This window comes from Plasmodium yoelii (genome assembly GCF_900002385.2).
Source record: "Plasmodium yoelii strain 17X genome assembly, chromosome: 13".
NCBI lineage: Eukaryota > Apicomplexa > Aconoidasida > Haemosporida > Plasmodiidae > Plasmodium > Plasmodium yoelii.
In genome coordinates, this window is record NC_036185.2 from 2,160,567 (window position 1) to 2,177,407 (window position 16,841).

At 20.9% G+C, this 16,841-nt stretch overlaps 6 protein-coding genes across 6 annotated transcripts; 4 read left to right on the forward strand and 2 right to left on the reverse strand.

The window, feature by feature from the left end:
• Positions 1 to 183: 183 nt before the first annotated feature.
• PY17X_1349400 (conserved Plasmodium protein, unknown function) lies at positions 184 to 1,179 on the reverse strand (the record flags this gene model as incomplete). The annotated part of the gene is made up of 1 exon (XM_724000.1): positions 184 to 1,179. The coding sequence occupies one exon, from the start codon at positions 1,177 to 1,179 to the stop codon at positions 184 to 186; it is 996 nt and encodes a 331-aa protein (XP_729093.1).
• Positions 1,180 to 3,671: 2,492 nt separating this feature from the next.
• Positions 3,672 to 4,964, reverse strand: PY17X_1349500 (apicoplast calcium binding protein 1, putative; the record flags this gene model as incomplete). The annotated part of the gene is made up of 1 exon (XM_721944.2): positions 3,672 to 4,964. The coding sequence occupies one exon, from the start codon at positions 4,962 to 4,964 to the stop codon at positions 3,672 to 3,674; it is 1,293 nt and encodes a 430-aa protein (XP_727037.2).
• A 2,646-nt stretch (positions 4,965 to 7,610) lies between these two features.
• PY17X_1349600 (conserved Plasmodium protein, unknown function) lies at positions 7,611 to 10,856 on the forward strand (the record flags this gene model as incomplete). The annotated part of the gene is made up of 1 exon (XM_724393.2): positions 7,611 to 10,856. The coding sequence occupies one exon, from the start codon at positions 7,611 to 7,613 to the stop codon at positions 10,854 to 10,856; it is 3,246 nt and encodes a 1,081-aa protein (XP_729486.2).
• A 506-nt stretch (positions 10,857 to 11,362) lies between these two features.
• On the forward strand, positions 11,363 to 12,937 carry PY17X_1349700 (conserved Plasmodium protein, unknown function; the record flags this gene model as incomplete). Its single annotated transcript, XM_022957238.1, has 1 exon — positions 11,363 to 12,937. The coding sequence occupies one exon, from the start codon at positions 11,363 to 11,365 to the stop codon at positions 12,935 to 12,937; it is 1,575 nt and encodes a 524-aa protein (XP_022813689.1).
• A 996-nt stretch (positions 12,938 to 13,933) lies between these two features.
• Positions 13,934 to 15,450, forward strand: PY17X_1349800 (uncharacterized protein; the record flags this gene model as incomplete). Its single annotated transcript, XM_719343.2, has 8 exons — positions 13,934 to 14,050; positions 14,161 to 14,247; positions 14,408 to 14,440; positions 14,534 to 14,625; positions 14,771 to 14,846; positions 14,949 to 15,033; positions 15,122 to 15,168; positions 15,367 to 15,450. The coding sequence occupies 8 exons, from the start codon at positions 13,934 to 13,936 to the stop codon at positions 15,448 to 15,450; spliced, it is 621 nt and encodes a 206-aa protein (XP_724436.2).
• Positions 15,451 to 16,180: 730 nt separating this feature from the next.
• On the forward strand, positions 16,181 to 16,759 carry PY17X_1349900 (conserved Plasmodium protein, unknown function; the record flags this gene model as incomplete). Its single annotated transcript, XM_719344.2, has 1 exon — positions 16,181 to 16,759. One exon carries the CDS (start codon positions 16,181 to 16,183, stop codon positions 16,757 to 16,759), a length of 579 nt encoding a protein of 192 aa, XP_724437.2.
• Between the last annotated feature and the right edge of the window lie 82 nt (positions 16,760 to 16,841).

Genomic DNA, 16,841 nt, shown 5'->3' on the forward strand with positions numbered 1-16,841 from the left:
TAGCATGCAAATATTGCTACAAAAAAAACTAAAGGGCTAGTACACACATATATAGAAAAAGGAATACAAATTTGCCTAATATATAATATCCGCATATTTATACGTATGATGCATACATATATATATATACAAATTAAACTAAAACACTTTTTTTTTTTTTTTTTTCTTCTTTAGTTCGTTATGTTAATAATCAGATGTGCTGTCTTCATGTTCGTCTAAATTGCCATGCGAAATATTAGCAAGCGATACTAAAAAAAATAAATTTTGTTGCAATCTTTCAAATAAAGGAATGCATTCATTTTTCAGTCCATCTCTTAAAAATTTATTAATTGTACAAAATAAATAATCATTTTCTGTGAACTTTTTTTTTATTTTTTTTTTAATTGAGTAAATATATTCGTTCGTATTATATGGGGCTGCTCGAAATATTTTCATATTTTTGTTAAGCCTCTTGTTTATTGCATTGTTGCCATTGCCATTATCATTACCATTATCATTGCCATTATCATTGCCATTATCATTGCCATTATCATTACCATTATCATCTGTGTTATCGTTATTATCGTTATTATCGCCACTGTTGCTAGTTGGGTCCGCTTCACTCAGTTTGCTATTTACGAGGCCCTCCCCATCTTCGTTTGTATTACTATCTTTTGGTGTTTCCATATTCGCATCATCAATAGCAGAAACAATATTGGTAGAATATATGTTTTCACTTTGCTTATCAAATATAGAATTGATCGATATATTTATTTCCCCAGAATCAGTTTCATGTTGATTCGGGATTATATTATCATCATTATTATGACCATTATTATTATCATTATCATTATCATTACCATTATCATTATTATTATCATTATTATTACCATTTATTATACAGTTTAGCTTGTCTTTTACATTATAAAGTAGGTCATTAGATGTGGTTTCAATTTTAGAAACATCTTCACTACCCGTTTCACTAACATAATTTTTATCCGATAAAATATCTGTTATTTTATTAATATCTTTTTGTATTTTTCCATTTTGATAATAACTTGAATTATTATCACAACTTGTTATTTCCCCATCATTATTATGCTTATTCAAATATATATCATTTATTTTTCTCGATATCTCAAGATCTTCACTACTTTTAATTATTTCACTTTTATTTTCATCATTTGTTAAGAATCCCATAATTCAAACTGTTGACATTGCTTATTACTTCCAATTATACAAAAAAAAATAAAAAAATAAAATTGTAAAAAATAATAAAACAGCCAAAATTGTTATTGGAATTTATAGGATTTCCTCGAAGGACAAAATGGTGAGTAAACATCTAAGCACTAATAGTGAGTAAACATCTAAGCACTAACAGTGAATAAACATCTAAGACTAAATAGTGAGTAAATATATGACAAGTGAATATGTGACAAGTGAATATATGACAAGTGAATGAATGAATGAATGAATGAATGGATGCCTAAAATGGAAGGCAGGATAAAAGGAAAAAAAAAGATGCTTTTAATCTGCTCCCCCCCAATATATATATATATATACTCCTTAAGTAAAAATTTATTTTTTTCGATATATTACAATTTTGCTAAATACATATACCATACCATTTAAATTATATATATGATGTAATACATGTAGTAAATATCCATAAATATATTTTTTGGTGTTTAACGCATAATAATATTTTATAACGTTTTTTTGTGGATATGTGGAAAAAATACTTAAGAAGGTTTTTATATTCTATAATTATTGTACATATATATATATATATATATATATAATAATATGTATGAATTATTATTAATGCTTTTATTTCCTTCTTTTTTTTTTTTAATATATATTTTTTATGCACGCGTGGATTATTAAATATCCCGAAAATACTTCAAAGCTAGTATAATACAAAATTATTATTATTGCTATTATAATAATATTGTTAAAAATGGGATGTATAACACTTTAAAAATTTTTTTTTTTTTTAAACCGGAAAAAAAAACGGTTTTATTTGTGGGCATGAGTTTAATTTTGTAAATAAAAAAAATAATATGTTATACCAGTAAATAGTCTTATAATAATAATAATTATTATTATTATATATATATAATATTGCATATAATTTGCATATAATTTGCATATAATATTGCATATAATATTGCATATATAATGCATTAATAAGTATACAATATTGACATGCAACAAAAAAAAACGGTTTCACTTCACTATTTTAACAGTATATATTATATATATTTTTTCAGTATAAACTCCAAAACATCACGTATATAAAAATACATGGATATAATAACTCCATTAATATATATACAATTTTGTAAACAATATAATAAAAAAATTATAAAATGTCGCACATACATATATTATACTTGGTCACAAATGCACAGTTAAGGTAGTAGTATGCACGTGTAATATATTATAAAAAAATTATGCAAAATATGCAAATTGCATAATAAAATATAAATGGCATAAAATATAAAAATGGCATAACAAATTTATTATACAAAAGTGTCATATTAAAAAATATGTTTTTAAGTAATATTATTTTATATAGAAAAATATATATAATTTTTTTTTACCATTTTATTATCCATAAAAAATAAAGTTACTAATTATAGAGAAGTAACACAATACAATTTTTTTTTTTTTTTTTTTTTTTTTTTTTTTTTGAAATATCTTGAATTTCACATACAAATAAATTGTACATAAACAATTAAGAGAATAATTTGTTTTTTTAACATATTATATTATAATATGATATGATATATTATAATATGATATGATATATTATAATATGATATGATATAATATAATATCCAATTTTGGTATAAATTTTGAAAAATAAAAATATATCTCCATATGCTCTTTCCCATTGCTATATATATGTATATATTTGGCGTTATATGTAATACTATTCCCCCCTTCAAAGTTTCTCTCTCTATATATGCCAATTTTTAAAACATACAATAGTTCAACATGCAATATTAATAAGCCCAAACCCTTATACATACATAATAATATATGAGCAATCTCAGACTTATTATAAAAGGTGTAGGAGGCCTACCTTTGGTTAATATTACTTATGAAAAAAAAATTAATATAAACTTTTCTTTTTGTTCCATTTATTAGTGAATTATAAAATATGGTATTTATACACATTATTAATAAAAATTAAAATTTATTTAGTTAAAATTTATGAAAAATCTGGCATAAAAAAATATAAGATAAACAAACGTAACAAATAAAATCATGCAAAAGACTATAATATCAAACAAAATAAAATAAAAGATTAAAAACTTTCATTCAAATTATATAATACTCAATAAACCATAAATATGAATAGTTGGATATACCTCATAATAGGTCTACCCCTCACTATGATATTCACTTATCTGCATATTGCACACACTTAAGTTATCATGTGAAATAAATTAAAACAAAAAAAAAAAAAAAAAAAAAAAATTACAAAGAAAAAAAAGCTATATCGAATAAAATCCCTTTCTCTTTGTGTGCATTTTTTATATACTATCAAGGCTTAAAAAAAAAAAAAAGTCAACAAATTTATGAACGTGCAGGTAATTAATATACTACAAATATTGCACAATCTTTTTTTTTTTTTTTTTTTTTTTTTTTGCACACTCAATAATTTGTTCTCTATAAAATCGTCAACTAAAATAAATAATATCTGGTACTTTATCCAAAACTGATAATGTTTCTAATTGATTTTTATATTCATCATAATTTAGTGCCATGTCATTATTATGGTCAAAGGAATGCATAAAAAGTTGAATATGAAAGATAATGTTGTTTTCAATATTTAAATGGTTTCTCATATATTGTATAATATTCTCTTTTTTTTGGTTTTGATCATTGATATATTTTTTGTCTAATGCAACTATATAAGCATGTAATTTATTATATATATCTATATCATTGATAATATAAAAAACTAATTCAGATATATCAACTTTTTTATCCATATTAATGTCTAAATGTAAGAAATTTGTTAAATATTCCATTTCTATTATTAATGCAAGTTGAAAGTTTTCAAATTCTTCTATTTGTAATTTTTGATCTTTATTCATATCCCATGTTTTTTGACTAGACACAAAAAAATTATTTATACATTGATAAACAAAATGATTTTTTGTATAAAAATATATATGATCATTTATAACATTTTCTAAAAATTCATAAAAATATATTTCCAAATAATTGAATATTTCATCTTTTGTGATTTCATTTTTATCATTAAATAAAATAGGATATATGCTTAAAAATGTAGAATCATAAGAATTTAGTGACACAAATTCCGCATAGTTTAATTTATTATCATTATCAATATCAAATTCTTTAAATAAATAATTTAAAATATTTTTATTCACTTTAGGGATTTGGTGTAATATATTTCTATTTTTGTGAAATTCACTGAAATCAACAAAATTGTTATTATTTTGATCTAATTGTTTAAATGCTATCCTCGCTTTTTTCAAAACATTTTCTGTTAATCCTTTATTATTGGTATCGAATTTTATGTTGAATGAATAGTCATTTTTGTTTATTTTGTTTTCTATTTCATCATTCTGTTCATTAATGTTTTTTTGATTTGTAAAATTATATTTTCTATTTATCGATATATTATTGTTTGCGTTCGTTTCATACACATCATTTTTTTTTATTCCAACATCAACGCTCTGATTTAAACTACTCCAATCATTTTGAAGAAAACCATTGCTCAAAAAATAATTACATATAAGCAAATTTTCCAGTATTGATATATTTTTTTGTAATAAATGACATACTCTTCTGCTAGTTATTTGTGCATTTAATAAATATTCAAACTTTTTATTTTTTGTAAAACTATCTGAAAATAATATTAAAATTATAAAAAGAAACAAAATACCAAATTTAGATATAATGGTACTTTGTCCAAGCATAGCGAATTTTAGAAATTTCATATTTAAAAGAATAAAAATCGGAATATTTGAGGATGTATTATGCACGTATTTATATTGTTATTGTCTTATTTAAATGTATATATACTGTCTACAGGCATATACATGTGGAATTATACATAAATGCCACAAACAGTACTATAACTCATGTATACACACGTATATATATACACACATATATATATACACACATATATATATACACATTCAATGTGTTTGCTTCTATATAGCAATCGCGAAAATTTCACGCTTTTTTTATTTAAATGAATTTTTTTAATTAATAAAATACAACATGAATTCTATAATGTAAATGTAATCTTAATGCTAATCTTTTTTTTTTTTGAAAAATTTAAACAGTGGAAATATTCTATGTATATATAGCTAATTATTTAGGCACATTGAAAAAAAAAAATAATTAAAAAATATAATAATAAAAAAAACACGAAAAAAAAAACTTTAACTACAAAATCTTTAAACTAAGCGTTTCTTCTTATTCAATTTTTCACTATATATAAAATTGCGTCTATAAATGATATATAATAAATTTGGAATGAAGATAAGTAAGAAATACGACTATAAATTGGTGGACACATACATATATGTATACTACTCAATAATAGTCATATGTATATGTGCATGCATATATGGCAATGCGCAAGCTATAATATTTATTTGGCTAATTCAATGAAATATGATGGATATTAATGTAGATTAAAGTTTATATATTTCCACAAATTTGTATATATGATTTTATATGCGACAATGTATTTATTTGTGTACTTAAAGCTATTTATATAATTTTTACATATAACAAATATATAATTATTCGTATTTATGGGTACAACATATTTGTACATACCTTTAAATACATTAATTAATGATTAATAATAATGTGTGTAAATATAAAAATAAACGAAAATAAAAATGAAAATAAAAATGAAAATAAAAATGAAGATAAAAACGAAAATAAAACATAAATGAATAGACATAATTTTCCTTTTCAAAATAATGAATTTCTCTTTATTAATACTTTTAATGGGTGTGTTTAAATGGAGAAATAATTTCACTTCCAAAAAATGTCTATTTTTGAAAAATAAAAACATGAACAAACAGCTAAAATGTAAAATATATTAAACAAATTAAGACAAATATTTACTTTTTTTTTTCTTGCCTTTTTTATGTGTTAATAAATATTTTAATTGTAGACTTATAACAGAGCAATATTTCTGATGTTTTTTTTATTTGGTACGTTTTCACCATTTTATTTATTTTCTCCAAATCAAAAAGACAATATCAAGACCCATATGAACAGCGAACAAAATTATGACCAAAAAAAAAAAAATCTGACATGTTCATATAATTTTGTAGAAAATAAATGTGTGTAAAACATTTATTAAAAAAATAATAAATATACGAAATTTTCGATATATATTTTATTTAATAAAAAATAAAAATATTATTTAACTATGTCACTAAATTAGACAACAGTATTGCTCAATTATTTCTCCTTTTTTATAATTTCTCCTTTTTTATAATTTCGCCTTTTTTATAATTTCGCCTTTTTATAACTTCGCCTTTTTATAATTTCGCCTTTTTTATAATTTCGCCTTTTTTGCAACTTCGCCTTTTTTATATTTGTGAAGGTGTAATTGAATTGAGAAAATTGGCGTTCATTTATTAAAGTAAAAAATTGTGTGTGCTATTTATATATGATTTAAAGAATGATAAAAACCAAAAAGGGGGAATCATAAATATGCAAATGTATGTGTATATACTATTTCATTCACTAATGGCATTACCATTTTTGGTGCATGCAAAAAAAACAGAGAACAAAAGGAGAAGTATTATTTTCGCAGTATATCAAATAATTATCATTAATAAAACGTTTATAAAACGTTTATAGAACATTTATAAAACGTTTATAAGGGTTTGTTTGTTTGTTTGTTTGTTTGTATGTATGCCATATTATATATACATGCGTATGTGTGCATATATTACTCCCTTTTTGAAGTTATTTCATTTTTTGCTTTTTTACCATAAATAGTAAATATATGGACAAATATGAAACTCTCCAAAAAAATTGGAGAAAATTAATTTCAAAAAATGACAGAAAATATATAATTACGAATATTCCTTAATTAGTGTAGGTAGTTCCTCGGTGTTATTATTTCCAAAAAAAAAAAAAAAATTTAGAATAATTATATGGTTTTTTTTTTTCAATCCTTTTTACCAATTATCTTAAAAAAAAAAAAAAATTAATAATAATAATAATAATAATAATATATTTATATTTTAATGGAATTAAATAACGGTAAATACATTTCTACAATAGTATACCCCCCCATTTTATTTCCAATTAAATTGTTTATTAAATGGGGGAAATAAAAATAAAAAAATAAAAACAGGAGAAAGGAAACGCACTTTTATTAACCTTACATATATAAAAAGGAAACTACATCTAATGAATAATTTTTATTTATACTATATTGAATACCTTTTCTCAATATATTGTGAGAGATATATCATAGGAAATAATTGATAACAATTTTTCTTAAAAAAAAATCAAAAAAAGGTAAAAAAAAGTTCAAAAAAAGTTCAAAAAAAGCTCAAAATGATTGATTTTAAAAAAAGTAAGAAAATTCAAAAGGCATGAAGAATTTCATGCAGATAAAAACCCTACGTTTGTGGAATGGGTATCACAGGAAATTGTCAACTTGTAAAAACTTTTTTTTTTCCATCGATAAAATTGGGGTGTCAGAAAATTTTAATTACAGTTCGAAGCTAGTCAATTCGGCATATAAAAAAAACAGACCAATATTAGAAATAAACAAAAATGAGAGAAACAAAAATGGGAGAAATAATTCCCAAAATGCGAGAAGTAATTCTCAAAATGCGAGAAGTAATTCCCAAAATGGGAATAATTATGAACATGTTATACCTGATGGAAATGACGAATTTTATGAATCAATAAAAAAAAGTTTTAAAGAAAAAAAAAATGATTTAGGCTTATGGAATATTTATTGCCGTGAAATAATGTATAGAATAAATGAAAAAAATTTAAGTCCAAAAATAATTACAAATTCATTAACATTATTATCATATACTGAATATGAAAATAATCGAATTTTTATTGAAATAATAAATAGATGTATTCTAAGACTTAAAGATTTTGATCTAATTAATATATGTTCTATGATAAATTTTTTATGTAAAAAAAATATTAAAAGTATATATTTATTACAAGAGATTAAAAAAAGAATAATAGACGAAAAAAAAAAAGAATTTTTTGATAAACCATCTTCTCCACATTATATAAGCCTTTTAATAAATTCATTAATAAAATTAGATTATTTTAATTTTGAAAGTAAAAATTTTGAAAGTAAAAATTTTGAAAGTAAAAATTTCCTTTTTTTTTTACTTGAAAAAATCGAAAATAACAAGCCTTCTGAATTTAGTCTTGTAGGTTTAAGTTTATTACTCTATAATATATCTAAATTGAAAATTACAGAAAAATATAATTTATTTATTTTATATCAAAATCATATCTTAAAATTAAAAAAACACTTTAATGTTATACAAATAATAAATATCTTAAGTGCTTATAATGATACAAATTTTTTAACTTTTCCAATTTTAATACAATTATTAGAATCGTTAATTTATGAAAATCATATTTTTAAAAAAATTTCTTTACACCACCTTGTTAGATTATTGCAGATCTCTTTCCGCTTTTTATCAAAAGGTGGAAAAGGTGGAAAAAGTGGGAAAAATGGGAAAAATGAAAAAGAGATAGAAGCCGGGCCCAGCATCCCAGACGAACAAAATAACTATAAAATTATTGTACAAATAAATGTTCATATATTTAATTCAATTTTTAACAATTTACCATTTTGCAAAAAAAAAGAAAATCTTGTATCATTATGTTCAACACTAGCTACACACAAAGAATTGGTAATGAACTGTTTTGATGAAAAAAATGGAGAGAAAAATGATACAAATTTGGTGGTTATTAAAGAAAATATAAATGAATTATTTAAGCTAATAAAAGATAATATAATAAATTTAATAAATACATGTAATAGTATAGAATTATCTATCATATTTTATTGTTATTCAATTTATAAAATGAATGATATAAATTTATTCCAATGTATAAAATTAAGAGTTCTAAGAACATTTTCTATGTTTAATGAAAAAACATTTTCTTATATTTTTAAAGCTTTTAAAAATTTGAAAATAAAAGATTATGTTTTTGAAAATTCATGTTTAAATAAAATAATCCAATTCAATCGTTTTAATTCTATAAATAATTTATCTAGAATTTTATCAGCATATATAATGATAAGTCCTGAAAAACAGATTCCCAAAATTACTAACATATTTTTAGAATCTTTCAAAGAAATTTTAATTCAATATTTTGAAAAAAAAAAAAAAAATATATTACTATCTCCTTCTGTTAATTGTGAAAAAATAAAAAAAGTTAAAAATGAACAAGAATATGATGATAAACAATTTATTGATATTGTTTCTATTGTTATTAAATTATTTTCAAAACTTTTATACATAGACATATCAAGTTTCATAACATTTTTATCCAATTATTTATATAAATATCAAAAAAATATGCTAATAAATAATATGATCACCATCTTAGAATCATTAGCTATTTTGTCTTCTAAAATAAAAACAAAAGAAAATAAATTATTTTGGAAAAATTATTATTATATGATAAACTATTATGTAAATCAAATTTTAGAAACAGATCAAATTTATAAAAATAAAATATTAATGATAAATTTTTTAAGTGCTATTGGAAAAATATATCATTCTTTTATTAAAGATTATTATCTAATTTTGGATGAAAATAATATCGAAACAAATTTTTATTCTAATAATATTTCTCTTAATTGTGAATTAATTGGTAAAGAGAATAATAGCCAAGTTGTATTTAAAAATTATTTTTTTTTTAAAAATGTGTTTGATATGTTTTTACCACATTTAAAAAATAATATAAAAAATATGAGCATTGGTGAAATAACTGTACTTATGGAATGCCTAAAAAAAGAAAATTATTCAGAAGAAGCTATTTGTTTAATTTTAAAAAATGAGGACACAAATTTTGTTAACGATTTAGTAGAAAGGTGTGTTACAATTTTTACAAATTTTGAAAATCCGGAAAAAAAACAAGCCAAAAATGGTGACGCGAATTGTGGCGATGCGAAATGTGGTAATAAAAAAAACGGAATAATTCTTTTAAAAAATTTAGTACTATTACAAATATATAATAACAAATTAGTTGATTTAATTGTTAAAAATTATATAATTCAATATACTTATTTATCATCAATTAATTTATTATCACAAAGTATATATTATATATGTATATATATTTTGTGGACAGAATGTTTTATAAAAAAAAAAAAAAAATATTTATTAAAATTATTAATTCAAAAAATATATGAACTGTTCATAAATAATAATATTTTAATTCATAATTTTTCAAATTCGGATATAAATATTTCGTTAAATCAAATTAATAAATTATCTCAAGATATATCATTTATTAATTCAATTAAATATTTACATGAAACAATATTAATTATATTATTAAACATGACAACTTTATTTCCTATTTGTATAAAACCACAAAAAAATATAATATATGATAATACATTATTTTTTATGAACGATATCAATTTTTTACGATTTTATTTATCTGTTTTTAATATAGTTGATTATATAATGGAAAAAAATAAATATCATCAAAATGTAGATCACAAATCTGATATCTTTCCTATAACTATTCAAATGCAAACTGTTTTTCAAAATCTAAATATTAAAAATGAGCAACTTACCTTACTTCACTTTTATAGCACAATTAAGTTATCTGTTTAGTTGCACTAGCATGTTTATTCTCATTTTTTCATTATTTTTTCATTATTTTTTCATTATTTTTTTCATTATTTTTTCATTATTTTTTTCATTATTTTTTCATTATTTTGAGAGCTGGTGCCAGCCAATGCTCTATAATAATTAAGGTATTTGTATTACATTCTTATATCACTATTTTCCAAATTTATTAACATTTTTTAAAATTTCCACACATATTTATTTTATAGCATTTACTATTTTATCGGCCATTTATTTCTTTTTTTCGAATCATACTGGCTTACTATTTTTGAAAAAATAACACCCCTAATTATCTTATTATTTTTTTTATTTTTTTATTTTTTATTTGTGCTTATATAAATTATTTCATTGTTTGAAAAAAAATGATGCTGACCTGATAAATCACAAAAAATATATAGTTTTGGTTTTCTTTATGTTTGGTATTTTATCAAAAAAGTGAATAAATAAATGAACAAACATATACATCATGTATAATGTAAGATATATATAATATGGGAAATAATAAGGATATAATAAGTGTAGTAAAATATATAAATAGTTTTGGAAGAAAAAAAAAACGATATAAACATTTAATTATAGGATATGATAAAAACAATAGTTCATTTGAAATTCAAAATGATTGCAGACATAAATATTTTAAATCTATTCAAGAACATAAAAAATGTTCAAAATTAATAACAGAGCTAAATAAAAAATTGGATAGCCATTTAACTAATGATAAATGTTATAAAATATTACAAACCATTAAAAAATCATTATATTTGAATCCTATAAATATAACAAGTTTATTTAATTTAGTTTATTTTTATAATAAAATAATAAAAAATTATAAAATTTCATATATATATTCATTAATTTTTCACACATTATTAATGAAAATTTTAAGGAAATTTTTTTATAAAGTGAAATATAAAGAAATAGCTAAAGAGAGAAAAATAAATAATGATTTTTTTTTTAGATATATATTTTACATTGCTCAAAAAAATGATATAAAATGCCAAATTTCTAACACATTAATAAAAAGGTTATTAAATAAATGGGAAAATATTCCATATATAAATTGTAAAGTTACATATTTATTATTATTAGAAAATTTATATATATTATATTTAAATAATTATAAAATATTTTTTATGAACAATGTAATAAATTATGCTAATCTTATGATAAAATTATTAAAATTAAATAAAATTCAAAATTATATGAAAAAAAACTTTTTTTTTTTACATGCCAATCTGTACATAACAAAAGCTAGTTGCTTTTTGATGGTAAATCCTAATAATGTTGTAAAAGATTATTTTTTTCAAAATAATAGGCAAGTTCAAAAAATAACAAAATATAAAAATGATGATATAAAAATAATAAATAAACAAGATATTGAAGATTTGCTAAATATACAAAACATTAATAATTGTGATAAACAAACATTTTTATCCAACCAAAATGTAGAACATAAAATTGACAATTTAATGTACGAAAAGCGATTTTTATCATATATATTAAATGAAGAAAATACAGCTAAAAAAGTTGAAAATATGAACAACTATTTTATTTATGAACATGTTAATATAAAATGTGTATTAAAAAAAGTTAATGAATGTATTAATTATTGCTTACAAAATCGTTTGTATAAATTTTTAGAAAAATTTTTAATATGGAGAGCTCGAATATTTTATCATTTGAATTTTTTTCATGAATGTTTATCTGATTCATCAAAAGTGTCTTTATTAAATATATATTCTAAGGCATCATTTACAGACGATGATATAGACGATTTATATTCCTGTTATAATATGAGAACATTATGTTTAAAACATTTAAATGTTTTGCACACAACTGATTTATATATAGCTAATTCTTTAAGAAAAATAAATAGCGAAATGTTAAATTTAAAAAAAAAAAATAAAATAAACATCCTAGTTGACCAAAAAAAAGACAAAAATCAAAAAAACGAAAAATTAATAAATGAAAGAAAACATACATATTCATGGCATCGATCTTTTGAAGATCAAAATATTATGAATTTTATAAAGGCAAATAAAAAAAAAATACCATTCATATTTTAAAATATTTGTATTGTTAAATATTCGAATATTTACATGTTCGTATTTTGCATACTTTCATTTTAAATATTTATATATTTCGCTAAGTTTTTTTTTTTTTTTTATAACTCTATTGAATTTCCTTAAATATGTGTTGCGCATATTCTATTTTTAAGTTGTATGATCATTTTTTATTTGAATGAATATTCTATACAATTGTTTGTTTCTTTTTTTGTTACATTTTAATTTGATTTATCCATTGTGTTTTATTTTGTATACTACATTTTATGAACACTAAAAAAATTATGAACACTAAAAAAATTATGAACACTAAAAAAATTGTGAACACTAAAAAAATTGTGAACACTAAAAAAATTATGAACACTAAAAAAAATTATGAACGCTTTAACTATTTCTTCTGAACAGTTAATAATATACATTATATTTCCACTTTTTATTGTTGCCAGAGCAGTTTAATTTTATCAAAAAATATAGCCTATTCCTACTACATATTTTTTGAAGCAGTATTGATATATATGATATTATATGCACTTAATGTTATTCTTTCGCGCCACTATTTTTTTTTTTCCTTTTTTTTTTAAACTTGATTTTATCATAACTTTTTTCTCTTTTATGTTTAACTGTATAATATTATGCATATTTATATTTGCTACGATTAAATTGAAAATTAGTTTAAAAAATTTATATATCATAAAATATGTAATATTTAGTTGGCTGAAGTAGCCATTTTGTACACTTAAAATTGTACGTCTATATGTTTTTATGTTAGATAAAAACGAACAAGTTAGAATATAATATGCACATTTTTGTATATTACAAATATATTGAAAAAAAAAAAAAAAAAAAAAAAAAAAAATATTGCATAAAATATAAATCATAAAAATATTACGCCGCATTAAATTGTAACATTAATAGAACTGAATAAAGCATATTCTGTCAGTTCCATCAAATGCTGTTTTTTTCAATTATATAAGAATAATTTTTATTTTTTTTTTAAAAATGCCAATATCTCATCATGAAGGTTGTGGATGTAGGGAAAGTGATGAAGTTTTAAAAGGAGGAGAATTTTTATTAAAATATATAGATATAGAAAAAGTTACTTGTTTAAATGAACAGGTAATTTTATTATGTCAAAAAAATTGTAATATAACAAGGAGACGATTATATGATATTTATTTTATCTCATATACATCATTCACGTACTTTTATTCCCACTTTTTAAATAGATACATGGATCATGCAAAAAGATTTTCAAACCATATGAAGACAGATTATCTTCGCCAAATTGTGAGAGTGATGCGGATCACGAATTGGTACGAATAATGATAATAATTAGAAAAATAAAGAAATAAAAAAATCTGAACTTTTATCTGAATACATTTATTCTATAAAAAGATACGTAAATAAGCATATACCCTTATTATGTATATATAATATATTTCACCATTTTTTTCTTATTTATTTTATTTTAAGATAATAAATATTCCTTTTACCAATCCTTGCAAGGTAATGAATATATTTTAAAAAAAACCAACACGAACAATATTTTCTTACAATTTTACAATTATTTATGTTAATTATTGTTAAACTTTTTTTTAGATCTCAAGTTTATTTTTAATTGGTGGTGAGGAAGGAACGTATCCAAAAAAAATGAAAATATTTTCCAATAGAGAAGATATAGATTTTGAAAAGTAATAGAAACGAAAAAGAATATTGAACATACATTTTGGAATATAGCGAATACATGTGTGCATTTTTGCATTCCCCATATTTTTACAATTCATTTTTTCTCGATTTTTTTCTCGATTTTTTTTTCTCGATTTTTTGTCTATGTAGCATTAACGATTTTAAATGTATTCAAGAAATAGATTTGTCCGAAGATTTTCATGGTGCAGTTGAATATCCCTTAAAAGTAATCACTAAAAAATTTTCGAGTTTTTTTTTTGAGCTAGCTATTTTGTCGTTCATATTTTATTTCCCCCTTTTATCGTTCATGTTTTATTTCCCCCTTTAGGTAACATCACTATTCAACGTAAGTTACTTGACCCTTTATTTTTGCGAAAATTACGGAGCAGAGACGACAAAAATATTTTATATAGGTATTAATGGATAAACAGCTTACAAACAAATAAATAATACATATTAATTTATTTTACAAAAATATATTTTTATTTTTTTTTTTGTCAGGGCTTAAAGGCGTAGGCACTAATTACACAAGAAAAGCAGTTGCAACGGTATAATATTTTTTTCATAATTTACGAATATATTATTACATGGATACACACAATGTTAATCATGTAAATAAATATGGACAAATTTTGGTTTTATTTTGGTTTTATTTTGGTTTTATTTTGGTTTTATTTTGTTTTTATTTTGGTTTTATTTTGGTTTTATTTTGGTTTTGCTTTTATTTTTCTTTCATTTTTTAATAGGTGTATGAAGCTTCTCCAAATTTAAAAGACCATAAAGTTAAAGGGGCCAATGATGCGTTAAAATTTTCATTTGATGCATTTTAAAAATCTTTGTAATTTTTTAAAAAGAGATAAAAAAAAATATGAACTAGTAATATTAACACTTAGGCTGTGTTTTAGGCATTTAAAAATGAAAACATAAAAACAAAATAAAAACAAAATAAAAAACCTTTATATAATACGGAAAGGGGACAGCTATTTATTTTTTAACACCATAAATAATACCATATAAAATATCCTTTTGTTAATATCTTTCTTTCGTCCTTTTGCTGAATTATTAATTTTATTCATTTATCCATTTATCCATTTATTCATTTATTCATTTATTCATTTATCCATTTATTCATTTATTATTTATTTAATTTTTTGTTATGCTTTTATTTGTTTAAATATATACACATACTATTTATAGCCACTTTTAAAAACATGAAAAAAACAAATCCCCATCCTCACACAAAGAACCAACAAAAATATTTCTCATTCCGTTATTTTTTTTTATTCGATTAAGAGCTACATTTTTTTAAATGCTTGGCACTTTTACAACGTATTGAGAAGTTCACAATTCTAAATTAGCAAACGAAAATAATACCATAATTATAATATGCATAGTTATAATACCATAATTATAATATGCATAGTTATAACATTATATGCGACTTTTTTGTTTGCCTTTTAAACAGTCAATACGAAGCATAAGAATGGGATAATTTTATATTTTTTTTATTTTTTTAATTTTTTTTTTTTTTTTTTTTTTTTCTGAACTGTTCATAAAATAATGACAAAAGCAAGCTATTCATGTATGGTAAAATGTGTTTTTATTTTTTTATTTTTATATGTTATACAATGCATAAATAATAAAAAATCATATTTCATAAATAATTTTATGGCCTACAAAAGGTGTGGAACTAATAATATATCACATAAATATAATAATTATTATTGTGATAAATTAAAAGAAGACCAAAAAAATGATGAAGATAGTTGTTTAAAATATAAAGATAAAAATATAAATGGCTATAAAATAAAACAACCAATAAATATACTAAAAGCACATAAAATAGATCAAAAAGAAATAAAAAGAAAAAAAAATTATCAGTACGCAATGAAACATATGTATGATAAAAACGGAAGAAGAATTAAAGAAATAAATAAAGAACGAAAATCATTAAAAAAAAAAAATATTTTTGATTACGAGGGTTTTAAAGTTAATAAAATATTCACATGTTTATCAGATGAAGATATGGAAGAATTGAGAGATGAAGAATTAAAAAGAAAATCTGGAGAAATTTTACACAATAATAAATATATAGATACATATGGGGTTGAATCTGATTCGAATTTGGATCAAATTTAGATAAAAATTAAAAAATAAAAAATAAAAAAAGTTACTAAAAATGGAAAACTAGCTATATAGTCAATATACACATGTGTGCAAA